This window comes from Penicillium atrosanguineum (assembly GCF_028827265.1).
Source record: "Penicillium atrosanguineum strain IBT 20685 chromosome Unknown utg000005l_segment0_segment0, whole genome shotgun sequence".
In the NCBI taxonomy this organism is placed as follows: Eukaryota; Fungi; Ascomycota; class Eurotiomycetes; order Eurotiales; family Aspergillaceae; genus Penicillium; species Penicillium atrosanguineum.
Window position 1 is genome coordinate 1473175 of NW_026623137.1, and position 16162 is coordinate 1489336.

Below are 16162 nucleotides of genomic sequence, written 5' to 3' on the forward strand. Positions count from 1 at the left end.
GCTGTTTCGGGGCGGTAGGTGGTCCCATCCGCCACTTATCGATAAACCATCGCAAGCTTCTTCACGCCTCCAGGCCTAACATTTGAAGGGACGATGTGACTCAAGTACGCATCTTTGATTCAATGGAGCTCACTTGGCTTGCCGATAGTCCTCAGTCGCGGAGTAGGACTCGAGCTCTGCGAGCCTGTCCTGCCTGCCAGCGGAGAAAGGTATGCGAACGCGATACAGATCCCGTGGTCACGGCTGAGGATATTATAGAAACGATGTCGGCATCTGACCGCCAACCCGGACATTGTGAATGATCAATTTTCCCACAGATCTAGAGGTGGTGTCTCAAGCACGTTCACTGTCGATGATACAGGTCACCGGCCTTCTCATTCCTATGCCCCGGTCCGGATGAGAACTGCATCTGCGGATGCGGCCTTGCCATCATTTCCCCTCACAGAAAGATTTGTTGGTGATCTAAACCCGGAAGCTGTTATTCGAGAAAGACTAGATGAGCCTATTGGCAATCCTCTTCGAGGCCGCATTGGGCTCTGGATCAACTCGCCAACCCCAGAGAATGCCGGTAGCGCGAGAAATAAGCGTCAGACCGCTGGCTCGGAGCCTCTACCTGGTGGACTGCCCCAGTCAGCCCTTGGCGGTACCTCGATAGCATCGGTTCTGCATCAACGTTATACATCTGCATTGCAAGCGTGTGGCCCCCTTCCACTCGTAACGCGCGAGCCATTAACGGTTATCTATTTCTCAAAGGTAAATCACATCATTCCACTCCTCGAAAGGGATGCCTTCCTACAAAATCAGGCGGAAGGCTTAACCTCGGTCTTTCTCGAGAGAGCCATCTGCCTTGTTGCTGCCAAAGACGCTGCTGCTAGTTCTCACCTACACCTAACGGAGGGTGGGCTACTGCAGACCCCGCGTCAATTCTGTAGTGAGGTTTACAAGGGACTTGTCGCTGCCATGGATGCAGACTTGGAGACAGATCGCTTGACTCGCATTCGTATACTGGCATTGATGTCTCTACACTGTGAAGGATATGAAGGAGCCGAGGCGGCTTCACTTCACCTCTGCCAGGCAATCCATCAGGCTCAAACGGTAGGCTTACACCTTGACCGGCCGGACCGAACATCTGCAGAGCCCCTTGCCGAGTTTTTTTGGTGCTTGTGGACGTTGGACAAGATGCATGCAAGCATAGGCGGGCGTCCGGTGCTCCTGGCCGACCGGGATATTGGAGTTGCAAAACCAAATACCCAAACCCAGAACTGCGGCGCATTTGAGGTATGGTTGGCCATCTCCGACCTTCTTGCAACTGTCATTTCCTTTTACCGGCCCTCTACGGGTACCACGAGCGGGTGGGAAGAGGGGTTTCCTGCCTTTGAAGATATCGTGGGAGAAAACGCCCAAGGAGATCTAGACTATGCGACTCTAGGTATATCTATCCTCGAGATTCCGTCAAGCCGTGATTCAGTGGGAGCTAACTGTCATGATAGGTATTCTGGAGCTATATTATCACTGCGTGGCAATTTTGTCCTGTCGGTATAAACTGACCGAGGGCCTTGACAGCAGTAAAGTCTCGTCTATCCGACAAGGTCTTGCAGCCATTCGCATTCATTCCATCGTCGCATCGGAATGTAGAAGCAATCTACCACCTCTTCCGATTGTACCCTACGCAGTCACATTATCTATGGGCGTCTCCTACCGACAGCTCCGGTCCAGCAAGCTAGTCACTCATTTAGACCGAGCCAAGGCCAGCCTGGAAGCATGCTGTTCACTGCTGGAGGACCTCAGTCCACAATGGTATTCTGCCGAGGCAATGGCTCGCCTGGGAAGGAAAGCATTGCACCAGATTGACTATGAGCATCAGCGGCATCCTGCGTCAGACCTCTCGGCCTCGCAACCTCCTACCAGCACGGCTCTGGCCGGTTCGATAGCCGCTGAATTCTCGAATGCGAATGCGAATGCGAATGAGGGTCCAATTCATGGAGGAACCGAGAAGGAATCGGTTATGGCACCTATGGGATCCGGCCCCGATCTGCCGATGGAGAGCCCCCTAGCAGCGATGGGCGCGCTAGATACCTCGATGAATGGATTCGCAGATATCGACACATTATTTGGAGAGTTCCTGGACTTGTCCTTGCCGACGAATTTTTGGGATCCCATTTTTGCCGATGAAGAGCAGAGGGAGGTTCAGTGAGAAGAAGCTGGGCTAGAACACGCCAGCGCGGTCTGTGGGGAAACAAATGGTGATCGTCCAAAGGCGCAGCCCGAACGGGGCTTCAGCCGCGGAACTCGTGGCTCCGTTCCCCTCTTTGCAGGGCCACGATCGTCGTTTTGTTTCTTTGTCGAGCATGGTGGATTTGTCGAAAGGCAAGGCATCCCTAGAGAGGCCGGTGTTAGAGTGCCCCTGGTGAAAGGTTCCACCTTGACTTGGAACACGAAATTCTTTCCAGACATCCGCGCCGACCGCTCATTTCGGCCCCGTTTTATCGGACCCATTACCTTGATTCTTTAATTTCTTTTTCATTATTCTTCTTGAGTCTCTAATTTCTTGAATTCCTGCTCTCAATTCGAACTTAGTATTAGAGAACTCGTGGTCCCCGCGTGTCTCACCTTTTTTATTTTTTTATTTTTATTTTTATATTTTTTATATCCCCGCCACCGCGGTTTCAGTTTCGGGTTTCACGTCTTCCTGTTATACCCCTCTAACAACCATTTCCAGTGGTATACGTCCTTGCGCGTCGATTCACTCAACTCCGCCATCCTCCCAGCCGTTTTCGAACCCCCTCGCCGCATAGTCGCCACGGAAGGCCGGTCCCGATCGCGATTTTATACCTGACCGCATCCCGATGGATGCTGGCATACGCTTTAATTGGCATGTCATGCATCGCGACTGAATCAATCCGGTGATTTCCCAATACGACGATTGTATACTTGAGGGTAGTTGATAGTGAACCCCTCGGAGCTCAATTGACGCGCGATCACTTGGGTCCCCGTTGGCTTCGCGCGAAAGGATCCATGGCGGCATTGGACATGGACATCACACCTGCTGCTGGTAGAGTCGAGTCCGAGAAACAGCCGGCCTGTTCAACGGTCGTGGATATACAACCAGCGTCATACCCAAGCCATCCAATCACCCAGCTCCAGGGTCCATTCGAGGAGTCGATTTTGGAAGCAAACAAGAGCCCCGCAGAGTTGTCGGCCGTCGAAATCGATGCGCAGACACGTCGGCGTGATCTGCTGGAAAACGACGAATATGAGCGACTGTGTGGACGGAAATGGCGGCAGAGAGCCGAAGAAAGGTAAGAAGGGAATGGTATTCCGGCTCCGTTGAAGCATGTTGGGATTGACCCAGTGATAGATACCATCCTTTTTGGAAGCTGGTCTCCCAGATGGTATTTGGTGTCCATCTCCTGGCCAAGCGGCTCGCAAAATCCGATCTCGACGTGATGAAGATTCTTCAGGGCCATGTTGACGAGCTGGATGGCTTCCTGCAAAGAACTACAGAGGACTTTATGATCATTCACTTGGATGTGCGCACTAGGATACAATATCTGAGTCTACCCCTGGCCAATCTCGATGTGTTCGATGAAATGTTGCAGGACCGGAGTTTTCGATTATCCCTCGTGTCCTACAATGATCAAATCGAACATGCCGTCGATAGATTTACACTGGCTATTACGGATTCGCTAAAAGATCTTCAGAAGGGCAAGGAGGCAATGGCAGCCTTGTGGTATTACATGCGCCAACAGGCAAATGAAGGCTGTTTTGAATCGGGTCATCTCAACCCTTTCAACCAGACCATGACGGAAAACATTGAGGGTTGGATCAAGGCTATATCCAAGCTTCGTCGACGCGGGGCGGCACTTTCCAAGGCGCTTGGCAAATTGGCCTTCGCAGTCACCGAGATGCAACGGCGCGTGGGGGTGGCCAGCCGGAAGGATGTGCAATCCATGATCAAGACGAGCAACGGCGGCCCGACTCAAACCGAATCGGTTGCACAAAGGCTTTCTGTGAAGAGTTTGGGCACTCCAGGTTCGCGTACAGTGCATGACAAGCCCTTACCACTCGATCCTTTCTTGCAACACAAAGCCCCTCGACCGGCCTCTCGACCGGCCTCTCGGGCAGCCAAAACGCCAACAGCAAAACACGACAGAGATCCCAACGATGCTAAGACCACCAAGAGAGAAAGTGTTTTCCCCAAAGTCGTTAACCGAGCGAAGTCATGTAGCGCCCTGGTAGCAGGAGGTGATTCTATAGACTCTGGCGCCACGACACCTCCTCGAACGCCGGGAAGACTTACGAGACGACTCTCCAAGCCCTTCCTTCCCAAACGATCGGCCAGTGAGAAGACGGAGATCCCTCAAAACCGTCCATCCACAGCACCAGATCGGACACTCAAGTCCCGCAGTGCCTCTATAGAACAGTTGAAGGCTATATGGGCAAATGGTCGCCCTCAGACGCAGCAAACAATGACAAAATCACTTCCTCGTTCTCGACAACAGGCTACGCACCCTCCAAATGGCGCTGAAACCATGAAGGATCAAATCTCCCAGTTCCTGAAGACAGACCGTGTGGTTGAAGCCTGGGAAAACATTACCGCCAAGGCAGACTGCTGTGGCCGAACACTCATCAAGACTAAAGAGTGGCCCAGCAGTATCTTCCGGGCCAAATCATCTGAGGACTTGCGAGCCCAGCCCAGCAAATCGGGTCTTTCCGCTGCCGAATTAGAGAAACAGTTGTCCTGGGTGCAGGAACCGGAGTTTTTGAATACATACTCGTTCAAACAACGGCCCGAAACTTCGCCTCGAATCCATGTCCTTTCTGTACAATTGGCCCTGGATGAAGAATTGACTGTTGCTCAGGAGGGTGACGAGGCTTCCGATATGAGCGCCGAGACCGGTTCAATAATTACAGCACTACCAGCTTTACCACCGCCGACACCAGCATCAATTCCATTGGTCAGTTGCATATCATAATGCTTCTCATTGGGATAGCATGGCTGACTACCTCATAGGTGGCCACTGAGTATAGACCTCGAACAGTCGATTGCGCACAAGCGTGATGGCTTGGACAGTCTGAACATAATAATAAAAATTATTTGCTTTGGGCACAACGTGCAAAGATCAAAAGGACCACCAAAACTGAAAACACCCATAGATGGGCAGGGCTGGGGTGTAGGGTCTAGTGTCCAATCGGGAACCTGTGTTGGCTCGTTATATACCCCTTCTCTGTATTGCAAGATGTCAATTCCTTTTGGGCGCGCATTCGATTATGCAACTGACGTCTAATCTATTTTTTTTTCTTAAAAAAAAAAAAACCAAAAAAAGGTCCTTCTCTTTTGCTGGCAGGTAGCGTAACGGCAGAGTGCCCATCTGGTAGTGACAACAATATGTTGGCTATTCTGAAGAACTCGGAGAAGAGTCCAACCTCGCCTAGGCGAAGGCAGCATTCATGTTGACCTGTCTTCAGACCAAGCAGCTGTACAAATTAATCGAACAGGGAAAATCTAGCATTCATTTTTCAGACCTTTATGGCCGAGCCTAATACACATTGCAAGCCCCGGCAAAGCGCCCAAGCAGTAAACGCCCAAACATAAACCAACAGAGCCGGGACCACTTCATAACACATGAGCCCATGGCCGAACAAATTTGAAATTACTCCGGGATCATTTGCAGCGCTTCTCGACGATGTTTGCACCGTGTTCATCGTATTCCTTCTTGGAGATCCACATCTGGTGGAAGGTGCCAAGACTGGCCAGGATGCTTCCTCCAATCCAGGAACCGAATCGTCGCTCACCAGTGTTGCCGGGAGCGGAGATGCGCACCCGCGGTCCGGGGAAGAGCTGCATCAACTCGTGGTTCAAGCGATCAGTGAAACCGTAAAGCAGGCTGGATGCACCAGTCACAACCACATTGCCCAGAAGATGAGGACGGATGTCAACGTCGACACCACTCAGGGACGCCTTAATCAGCTCTGGAAGAGTTTGAGCCTGCGTTGGGGTAGGGAAGGACGAGTCTGAGTCAAGAATGGCAGCCTTCGCATCGAACAAGGATTCCACCACCCGGAAACGATCCGCGCCAAAGAGCTGGTTATACCCGTCGGGGAACTCGAACGGACGGCCGGGAGAGCTGCGAGCCATCTCCTCGTTGGAGACACCAGTAGGACCGGTGGCAGAAAGCTTGTTCGGGCCAGGCCAAACCTGAACCACGCACTCCTTGAATTCCGACAATGTCCGCTCCTCAAGAAGAGCGCGGTAAGTAGCGTCTGGTGCTTTTTCGGCAGGGAAGGTCTTGTATTTAGCCTGGGGTGGTTGGCCAGCTTCAACAGCAGTCTTCGAGGAGATCAAATAATGCGGCGTGATGGTAATGGGTTGCGGGGAGTTCTTTTTGAACAATGCGCGGATCTGGGATGAAATATAGTCACCTCCTAGCGGAGAGTGCTGGACACCTCGCTTGAGGATCATGCCGTCGTGAACTGGGGTAATAGAGATGTTCGAAGCGCCAATATCAATCACAAGGGCGGAGGCTTTTCCGGAAGCAAATCTGAAGAGGGACTGTGTTAGGCAAAATGCAAGCTGTAAACACCAGATATGTCGCGAGACTTACGCAGCAAGTACACCACTTCGTGCCAGATAAAAGGCGGGAGTGCCCCATTTCTCCATCGCGATCTCGATGGTCTTCTCGCGAGCCTTGACAGGGTTCCAGCCAGGCTCGGTCATCAACAACGGACTGTCGGCTAGAGGCTTCTCATCCGACTCCACCTCCATATCCGTGGGAAGCTCATCATTAGAAATGTCGTTCAAGCCGTTATGAAGGGGGTTGCTGGCCTTCGCGCCAGTCAGTCGTGACGTGAAAGAATACTCCCACACCTTCTCGGCCATATCCCAATCCTCGACAATGCCATCCTTGCCGATTGGGTTGTAAATAGACAGACCGGGGCGCGGGGTCACGAAAACGTCGTCGCCAAAGACGAGCTTTTCTTGTCCGTCGGCATTGTATTTGCCGTAGTACGTTGGGATCAGGGATTTGGGGGCGTCTTCACCGGCGAAGCCAGCGCGAGTGGTAGAATAGCCGGGGTCGAGAACAATGGCAGAGACTTCGTCTAAGCGCGCAGATGACAGAGATTAGTGTTCGTTCATACCGGCATAGCGCGTTTCCGCGATTGGGAGGGATTGAGAGGATCGAGAGAGAGCCAAGGGCGTCGCATCGCGCAGCACGTACCTCCACCGTACTCGCCAGCCTGGGGCGGATTAGATGAATTCATGTCGACGGCGCAGAAAGACAAGAAGTGATTGCACGAGGTAATCGACAAATCCAGTCAAGACCTTGAGAGGACAAATGGAGAAGGAGAGAAGGGCGGTCTTTTCGGTGCGGGAACAGCTCTGGGCGGAGACTGATTGGATCTTGGCAGATGACTTCACCTCCAATTCTCCAATTCTTCTTTCTTCCTCCAACTCTTCAATTCACCCGACACACCATGGACACGGACCCTGATATCGCTTCAGAAGCTCTTTTTCGCCCTGCGAAACGGCGGAAGTTTATACGGCGACGCCCAGATGACAGCTCCGATACTACCGCCGGGGACCGGGTTGCCAATAGCAATGAAAATGATGGAGCCCAACCTGCTCTAGACAACGGCAATGATACAGAGCTTACAGGTGTCGTCCGTCTTCGACGACCTCATACTACTCGGAAAGGGGGCATTGGGTTTGCCGCCACATCGCGATTGGGCCAGGACGACATTCGGCAGACAGCGCTGGGCCCGGCGAGAGATCTGGACAAAGAGACGGTTCAAGATATGAGTGATCGATTCACCGGGAATAGCGGCCAGACGGTGGACGTGGACAGGCACATGTACGGGAACTCTCTTCGATGCGCGGTGCCGGAGCGATGCAGACTAACAAGATAAGGATGGCCTACATAGATTCCGAGATGGCTAAGCGTTACCGACGCAGCCCACAACCAGAGAAGCAGAGTCTTGATCGACCCTCACAAGAATCCAGCGGTGTCCAGACTATAGCTGGGCAGCTCGAGCGCGAGCCTGCATCGCTCGGCCGACTACACGAGATCGATCTCGGCCAGGAGACCAAGTTACAGAATATTGCGCGTACTGAAGCCGCCACTCGACAATTGGTTGGGGATGATGACTCGCCAACTCCCGGAGAAGCCGCTACACCGAGCGAACGTCCCGGTCCCAGTGAGAAAGCGTGGCGAAAGGGCAAAAGACGGACCAGCGCCGACATCGAACGAGACCGACTGGTGGAGGAAGTATTGCGTGAAAGCAAACGTATGTATAGCCTCTAGGACATACCACGGCGACGCTAACTCGGGATGTTTAGTGGATGTCTACGACGAACCAGAGGACGAAGTCCCGCATGATGGCCAGGCTGCCGACGACCGAATCGCGGAGCAGTTCCGACGAGACTTCATGGACGCGATCGAAGCCCGCCGCCGAATGCCCAAGACACGCACTACCAAGACCGAGAATACCGAGGTACCCAAAGGACCCAAGCTGGGCGGCAGCCGCAGTGCGAGAGCAGCGATGCGGGAGATGCAGAGCAAGCCCGGGCCGAAATAATCCGCGATGTCGCGTCTGCGGAGTAGTTATGACGATTATGAGAAAACTGTACACATCAGCTTAATGGAACATTTCCGGGGTTCGAACTGTGGGAGTGGAGGGCTATGTCCGATGAACTAGTCTCTCGTGGGTGGCACCGGTGCAATATGTATTGCACGATCAGTAGTCGGTTGTCCATAGTTAAGAGGTAATAGTATTGCATAATAGCTAACAACATAACATGCCCTCTGCACAGAACAGAAGCAACATTCGTATCCCAGACTTGTGTTCGCTTACAATCCAATCCACACATTATTGCAGATGTATTTTTGGAGAAGGGTGATATCACCGCCACATCTAAGGGTTATTTGATTTTAACGCCCGTGACAGGAGGGCCCCCCTTTGTGGAGCGGATCAGCCTATGATGAGACAGAAGTCATAATCAAATGACCCAACGGGTGTCACTGGCGCTTGGCCTGTCTCAGTTTTATGGCGCGCGGCACGGTCGGAACTAAGTATCCCGCGAGGATGGTACTCCCGTAGGAGGATGCAGTAGAGAAGCTCTGATCATTCCAGGGGAAGAGTGTGAGATCTGTGTCAATCCACTAGAATCTAGAACGATCCGATCGACGGTATGTGGCGAGAATCCACGCCAGGTGGAATGTGGAATGTGGAATGTGGAAGGCGAGTCTCGGGAGAAAGTCCAGGAACATACTGTACTGCAAGGCACGGGGCCGCGTCGTGTTAGCCCCAAGTGGGCAGATGGCTGACCCAGCACGGCAGCCACTTCAACCATGGATCACGGTGGCCGGGCCGCCCAGGGGCTTGTTTGGGCTTCTTGGGGCTTATTTGGGCCTATCTGGGCTGATCTGGGCTTATTTGGGACGGATGCCTTGGTTCCACTCAAGGGTCTATACCGTGAGGAACCCTGAACACACATGGCAGAACGCACCCATGGCTAGGCAGGATCAGCTCAAATTTAAGACATAAGAATAGTAACAATCCGATGTTCGATTTACCTAAAGTGGAAAAGAGGCGAGTCTAGACTTCTGAAACGCGCCGGGGCCAATCAATACTCTCTCAGGGGTAACGTATCCATCGGTCGAGACTTTCTTGAGGGGATGTGACGGCGACTGCGACTGCGACTGCGACTGGGACTCGACTCTGCGACTTTGGGACTCTTCGATCCGTTCGATCTCTCACTCATTACCGTGTTTATCTCATTCTTTGCTCTATACCACTCTCGTTAGCACTCGCGAGACATCTGCTCTCTGGTTTCTCCTTTTCTCCCTCAGGTTGATCCTGTTGGCTCACGCGTTTAATTCCACCCCCTCCTCCTTCGGCTCTACTCGCCCTTTTTATTTTTTCTTGATCCGCCGTTGATGTTCCTGTGCCCAATCCGTCTCGATTAGTGACCGGCTGAACATGCGAAAGTCCATCTGGGCCCTCCTGGGCCTGGCGTTCGTGCCCCAGGTGCTGGCGGCCGACACCCTGAGCACCGACGGCTTCGGTCTGTGCATGACCGATTCCGACATCACCGTCACCAATCTCGATGTCACCTACACTCGTTCGACTAAAGAAGTGGTCTTCGATTTGGCTGGTACCAATTCGAAGGAACAGAATGTCACCGCCAATCTGAAGGTGACCGCCTATGGCAATACAATCTACACAAAGACTTTCAACCCATGTGGTAGCGACGTCCATGTGGCCAAGTTGTGCCCAGGTGAGTGTGCCCCTCGACGCTTCGTGCTGCCCTGCCAACCCGCTGACCCGACCCGCATCAGTCCCCTCGGGATCCTTTTCCGCCAAAGGAAGTATGACGGTTCCCGATAGTTACGCCTCGGAGATCCCTTCTATCGCCTTCGCCATCCCCGATCTGGATGGACAGGCCCAGCTGACTTTAAAGTCCACCGACACCGACGAGGATGTGGCTTGTGTTGAGTCCGAGCTGTCTAATGGAAGGACCACCAGCCTCAAAGCTGTCAGCTGGGCCTCGGCTGGCATCGCGGCCGGCGCTCTTGCTCTGAGTGGCATCTCTGCCCTCAGTGCGGCTGGTCATCCCGGTGCCAGCCCCTCCAGCCCGGGCTTTGGTGATGTGATGGGCTGGTTCCATAGCATGGCCACCAATGGCATGCTGAGTGTCAGCTATCCTACCGTCTATACTAGTTTCACCAAGAACTTCGGCTGGAGTACCGGTTTGATTTCCTGGAAAAACATGCAAGAATCGATCGATTCTTTCCGGAAGGCTACCGGCGGCAACCTGACCAATGATAGCTATGTCTACCTGACCAGCTTGAGTAGCTCATCATCAAACAGCAGCTCGACCAAGCGGAGTGTGGACTTGATGCGCCGTTCTGTCAACCTTCTGCCCCGCTCTGACTCCAACAGCACTGACTCCAGTAGTACCGTGTCGACAATAAAGTCGTTCGCAGAGGAGGCTATGATTCCTTCGGCCAATGTCTTCATGACCGTTCTGTTGGTCTTCGCCATTGTTATCGCCGTCGTTGTCGTCGGCATTCTTCTTTGAAAATCATTCTCGAGATTTGGGCTCTGTACGGCAACTTTCCCAAGAAGTTGACCAACTTCCGCAAGGACTACTGGGGCATCATGGCTCGGACCATTACCAACATGATTCTCGTTCTATACAGTATTTGGGTGCTGTATTGTATCTACCAGCTCAAGAATGGTGATTCATGGGCAGCAAAGCTGTTGGCAGCGGTGACTCTGGTTGTCTTCACAGGCGTTCTAGCCTTCTTTGGATGGCGCATCTTCTACATGGCCCGCAAGTATAAGAGGGCCGAGGGTGATACTACTTCTCTCTATGACAACAAGGACACCTGGCGCAAGTATAGTCTGTTCTACGACAACTACAAGAAAGACTTCTGGTGGCTGTTCGTGCCCATTATCGTATATGCTTTGGCCAAGGGTTGTATCATTGCCGGTGCTGAGGGCCACGGCATGGTGCAGACCATCGGTCAGCTAGTTGTCGAGGTTCTTCTGCTCTGTCTTCTTGCGTGGAACCGCCCTTACGCCCGGAAATCGTCCATGGGAATCAACATCACCATCCAGATCGTGCGAGTCCTTTCCGTCGCCTGCATTCTGGTCTTTGTGGAGGAGCTTGGACTCTCACAAACCACCAAAACCGTGACTGGCATCGTCCTCATCGTGGTCCAGTCCACTTTGACCGGCGTGCTCGCAATCCTCATTGCCGTCAACGCCATCATCACGTGCGTCCGTGAGAACCCTCACGCCAAGCGCAAGAGGGAAGCCGAGAAAAATAATCGGGACCTTGATGATCTCACCCCCTTGGATGCTCGCGAGTCTCTCTTGATCGAGCACCCACAGAAGAGGGACTTCACCGAGATGAGCAAGTTCAACTTCACCGGTCCATACGAACCGTATCGGGATATGCCTCACCGATCCGACTCAACCGGCAGCAAGGACCGTCTGGTGTATGCGGACTACGGCGTAGCACGCAGCTTGAGCCAAAATTCTGGACACGATGGTCGCCACAGCCCGCCACTCGAGGGCCGTCAACCAACCAAGCCTGGCTACGGCATGGCGTATTAGAGGCCCATCGATATCACGACGTTGCCCTTCATATTTACCTTCTTTTCCTCGTGTTTCTCACGGGGCACCGGCGCTATTGCCGGCTACATTCTTCTGTCTAAATTTTGTTTAGCGTATTTGAATGGCGGACGGATTCCTTGAATGCCTTTTGGATTTTGTGCCATAACACCCTTTCTCTCTCTCGATACACTCAGCCTTTTCCTTACTTTTGTTTCCTACATACCGACCTTCTTTTATTATCAGCGAATTCTGCCTGGTTTGAGATTTTGTGAAAAATTTGTGATTTTTTGTACCGGTGATAGATCTTGGCTACAAAGCAAATTGTTCTGGTTTCTAGTTCCCTGGTATACCATCAAGTAGTCACATCTTTCCTATTAACATTATCCTGCAGTTCCGGGTATCCATTAGTCATAGTGAATATAACTTGCTGGCAAAGCTATATTTCTTAAAATTACCGTACAAAAATGCTTTTAAATGATTTTGTCATTGAAGGACTCTGAAGGGGAACAAAATTGAGTTAACCACCATGTTTTTGTCTGCCCACGGTCGATCAGTTCCCTAGAACCCCTAAAAGCCGCAACCCACAAGAATCGCCTGTCCATGATGAAAAAAAAACCAAACAGACGCAAGAACCATCAACGGAAGTTGAAAATTTTGAGAAAAAAAGGACCATTCACAGGTAGAAGGAAAGGAGAAGGAGAAAACATCCCTGCTTCACCATCTAACGAGAGTAGGGGTGGAAGCCACGATGTTGTCCTCCGCCACGACCGCCACGATAGTTAGCTCCAGGCTTGCCGGCATTACGGGGTCCTGTGGGCGCGTTGGCTGGAGCAGCGCTCGGCTGGGGAGTTGATCCCGATTCTGTAGAGAAAGTTAGCTTAAGTCTGTGATCACGGCATATCGGATCACATACCATGTCCCATGCTACCGCCGCGAGTCATACCTTGAGGTCCAGTAGGAATATTAGGCTGAGGCACTTCGTCGTACATGCCCTCCCATGATGTAGGGCCACCCTGCTGGTAGGGCGAGAAGCCACGGTTGTCCATCGCGACGCGGCGAACCTGCTGCTGCTCATACTTCTGCTGCTCGAAGGCGATCTGTTCCTGGGCATTATAGCCAGGACCGCCGGGAGCGTTGGCTCCAGCAGCACTGGCAGACTGGCGATTGTAGTTAGAACCAGGATTAGGACTGGCATCACCGCTGTTACCACCCTGGGCCGGGTTTTGCATCTGCTGCATCATAGCCGGGTTCATAATGTTCTGCATGTTCTGCTGGGAGCCAGGACTCTGGGGGTTGGGGCTCATGCCGTCCTGCTGGTTGCCCGCACCCATCTGCTGCTGCTTCATTTGCATTTGCTGCATCTGTTGCATTTGCTGCATCATAGCAGGGTTCATACCGCCCTGCATCATCGCGGGGTTCATGCCACCTTGACCAGAGGCTGCGGCGACGGCCATCTGCTGCTGCATCATGGCGAAGTATTGCTGCATGCGCTGCCAGTACTGGGCCATCATCTGGGGAGTCATGCCACCAGCCATGCCTTGCTGTCCTCCCTGCTGCTGGGCGTTGTCTCCATGGTTCATGTCACGGAAGTTTTCCCGGCCACCGCCGCGACGGCCTCCTCTATCCTCGTCTCGTAGGTTGCCACGGGGCTGAGCCTTCTTTACCTCGATGGGCTTGCCCAAGATCTCAAGTGGCCGAGACAGAGCATTCTCGACGGCGGCCTCGCTGTCGAAAGTCACGAAGCCGAATCCACGGGGTCGTCCAGTATCCTTGTCAATCATGAGAGTCGCATCGATAACACGGCCGAATTGCATGAAGAACTGTTTGAAGTCCTGTTCAGTTGCCTCCTGGCTGACACCGCCGACAAATATCTTGCTAGTCTTTTCCTGTTCATCGCGAGGAATGGCACGTTTAGGATCGATCTTGGTATTTGAATTAGCCGATCGTTCATCTTCTCTACCTCACTTCCAAGCAACTTACAATCTTGCCATCCAGGTAGTGCTCCTTCACCATAACCGTGTTCACAGTCTTAGGGTCCCGGAAAGTCAGGAAACCAAAACCACGCGAACGACCAGTAGCGCTGTCACGCATGACAGTGCACTCTTGAACATCGCCAAATTGAGAGAAATAGTCCCGAAGAGATTCTATGTATTTGTTAGACCTGATATCAACCGTCGCCCATAAACCGAGTACATACGATCTGTTGTCTCCCAGTTCAAGCCACCGATAAACATTTTCCTAACCAAGGAGATTAGCCTCAATCGGAGTCCATATAACCCCCAAAAAGATGGCAAGGACCGCATAGAAACAAGACAAGAACAAGGTTAAAACATGATTGTGAGGGCAAGATGACAGTGCTCTGGCTATGAAGCTGGTGGCGCTAAGCTGCTATTCACGAATACAGCTAAATGCTGGACTTTCTGGAGCCCATGCTCTGCAAGGGCCGAATATTGTATGGCGATGGTGTACTGTGACAACATAATTTCGCCTCTTCCGCTTCCAACGCAAGCCCACTTGGTTTACATGAGCCTTGGTCTGAAGATTGACCATGTTTCACGTTGCGGGCTTCATATTCGGATGGTGTAGGCGAGATAGAGGATGCAGCAAGAAGTTCAGGCGAAATAAGTGAATTGTCACTGTCTGACTGTCTCTGTCCCGAAGCGGGGAGAACCCCTGTCTAACAGAGTTCCAAGCTAGATAGCTGGCTTGATAACCTTCCAGACAGCGTTGCTACTTCTTGCTCTGCTCTATCAACGTATATCGACAGGAAGCTATATAGTATCCGCTGTACTATATATCGTGGCTTGCAACAGGTTCTGATATCCTGTCACACTCGTTTGTGGCCGACTCGACCAACTGCCCTTAGCCAAGGGTTCCCCCAAGACATCTGCCGGGTCTTCTGTTTCTGCTCTTCTTTGCGGCGGGAGCCAGTTGTCACTAGCTCGTGGACAGATCTGTAGCACTGAGAGAAGTTGGGCAAATTGCTGACAAGGTCGTAAGGATCCATTGAGTGTATCACACCGAGCACCTGTTTGCTCATTCGCCTCCCCATAATTGACATTGTGTATTTGATCAAGTGCCCATAAGTCTGTTGTAATATCGCGTAGATATAAAATCACAGAGATTATCGGAATCCTGTTCCAAACATTCACGCCGTGAATAGCAGCTGACACCCCAAGCCAGCAAAGCCTGACCAGGTAGACACCGAAAATCGGCAAATTTGAAAAAAAAAAAACAACAACATAAAACACAGGGGTATATATCACTTACCCGTCTTCTTTGATTCCCGTTCCATGATTATCGTTGTCTGCGAGAGCCGCTGCGGGGGTGGAGGAGGCAGCACCATCTTGACCATGACCGTTCTGATAGCTCATGCCATAGCTCATCTGAGGAGGAGCTTGCGCAGAGTATGAATCGTCATGCGAGTCCTCGTAGCTCTGGATGGGCGCATCCGCGGTAGGCTGTGCAGGGATTGCTGAAGCAGCGAATTCGGCAGGCTTTGCGGTCTCCACCGCAGAAGTTGCGCGATTGGTAGTTTCGTCGGCGTCATAACTATGCGATCGGAATTGTCAGTCCAGACAGCCCTCAGAGCAGAATTTAGAATTGAGCAAGGGACGTACAGATCAGCGAAGAGATCTTCTTCAAGTTCCCCCGGCTCAGCCATGATGCTGAGTGATCCGTAACAAGGGCAAGTGGGCAATGTGGAATTTAAAGAAATGATAGACCCGTGAGAACCGAGAACTGAGAGATACAGAAGCTCAAGGGTCGGAAGATTCGTGGGGAAGGGAAGAAACGAAGGGAGGAAAGCGGAGGAAGGCCTGTAGCTTACATACGCACGGGTCAGATCACCGAGCTTCTGCAACAAACCGACCCTTGAAGTATAGTCAACATCCCCACCATCGGCACGGTTTCTCAGAACTGCGATTCGCTTTGGATTACTGCGGCGACATGCATGACTGAGTTCTGAGTTTCTCCATTGCTACAGGGCCCCGGAGGAGCGAACACCGCATCATTGCAAGGCCGCCCCGCACTCGAC

At 52.3% G+C, this 16162-nt stretch overlaps 6 protein-coding genes across 6 annotated transcripts; 4 read left to right on the forward strand and 2 right to left on the reverse strand.

Moving 5' to 3' along the window:
• Positions 1–122: 122 nt before the first annotated feature.
• On the forward strand, positions 123–2194 carry N7443_006810 (transcription factor domain-containing protein; the record flags this gene model as incomplete). The annotated part of the gene is made up of 3 exons (XM_056886866.1): positions 123–209; positions 259–1429; positions 1491–2194. The coding sequence occupies 3 exons, from the start codon at positions 123–125 to the stop codon at positions 2192–2194; spliced, it is 1962 nt and encodes a 653-aa protein (XP_056740515.1).
• An 836-nt stretch (positions 2195–3030) lies between these two features.
• Positions 3031–4976, forward strand: N7443_006811 (uncharacterized protein; the record flags this gene model as incomplete). Its single annotated transcript, XM_056886867.1, has 2 exons — positions 3031–3299; positions 3359–4976. 2 exons carry the CDS (start codon positions 3031–3033, stop codon positions 4974–4976), a joined length of 1887 nt encoding a protein of 628 aa, XP_056740516.1.
• A 689-nt stretch (positions 4977–5665) lies between these two features.
• On the reverse strand, positions 5666–7263 carry N7443_006812 (actin family protein; the record flags this gene model as incomplete). The annotated part of the gene is made up of 3 exons (XM_056886868.1): positions 5666–6542; positions 6606–7101; positions 7221–7263. 3 exons carry the CDS (start codon positions 7261–7263, stop codon positions 5666–5668), a joined length of 1416 nt encoding a protein of 471 aa, XP_056740517.1.
• A 213-nt stretch (positions 7264–7476) lies between these two features.
• Positions 7477–8577, forward strand: N7443_006813 (telomere length and silencing 1 family protein; the record flags this gene model as incomplete). Its single annotated transcript, XM_056886869.1, has 3 exons — positions 7477–7853; positions 7910–8286; positions 8339–8577. The coding sequence occupies 3 exons, from the start codon at positions 7477–7479 to the stop codon at positions 8575–8577; spliced, it is 993 nt and encodes a 330-aa protein (XP_056740518.1).
• Positions 8578–9981: 1404 nt separating this feature from the next.
• On the forward strand, positions 9982–12126 carry N7443_006814 (transient receptor potential ion channel family protein; the record flags this gene model as incomplete). Its single annotated transcript, XM_056886870.1, has 3 exons — positions 9982–10279; positions 10341–11065; positions 11098–12126. The coding sequence occupies 3 exons, from the start codon at positions 9982–9984 to the stop codon at positions 12124–12126; spliced, it is 2052 nt and encodes a 683-aa protein (XP_056740519.1).
• A 721-nt stretch (positions 12127–12847) lies between these two features.
• N7443_006815 (uncharacterized protein) lies at positions 12848–15790 on the reverse strand (the record flags this gene model as incomplete). The annotated part of the gene is made up of 6 exons (XM_056886871.1): positions 12848–12987; positions 13040–14048; positions 14107–14270; positions 14324–14364; positions 15397–15678; positions 15747–15790. 6 exons carry the CDS (start codon positions 15788–15790, stop codon positions 12848–12850), a joined length of 1680 nt encoding a protein of 559 aa, XP_056740520.1.
• Between the last annotated feature and the right edge of the window lie 372 nt (positions 15791–16162).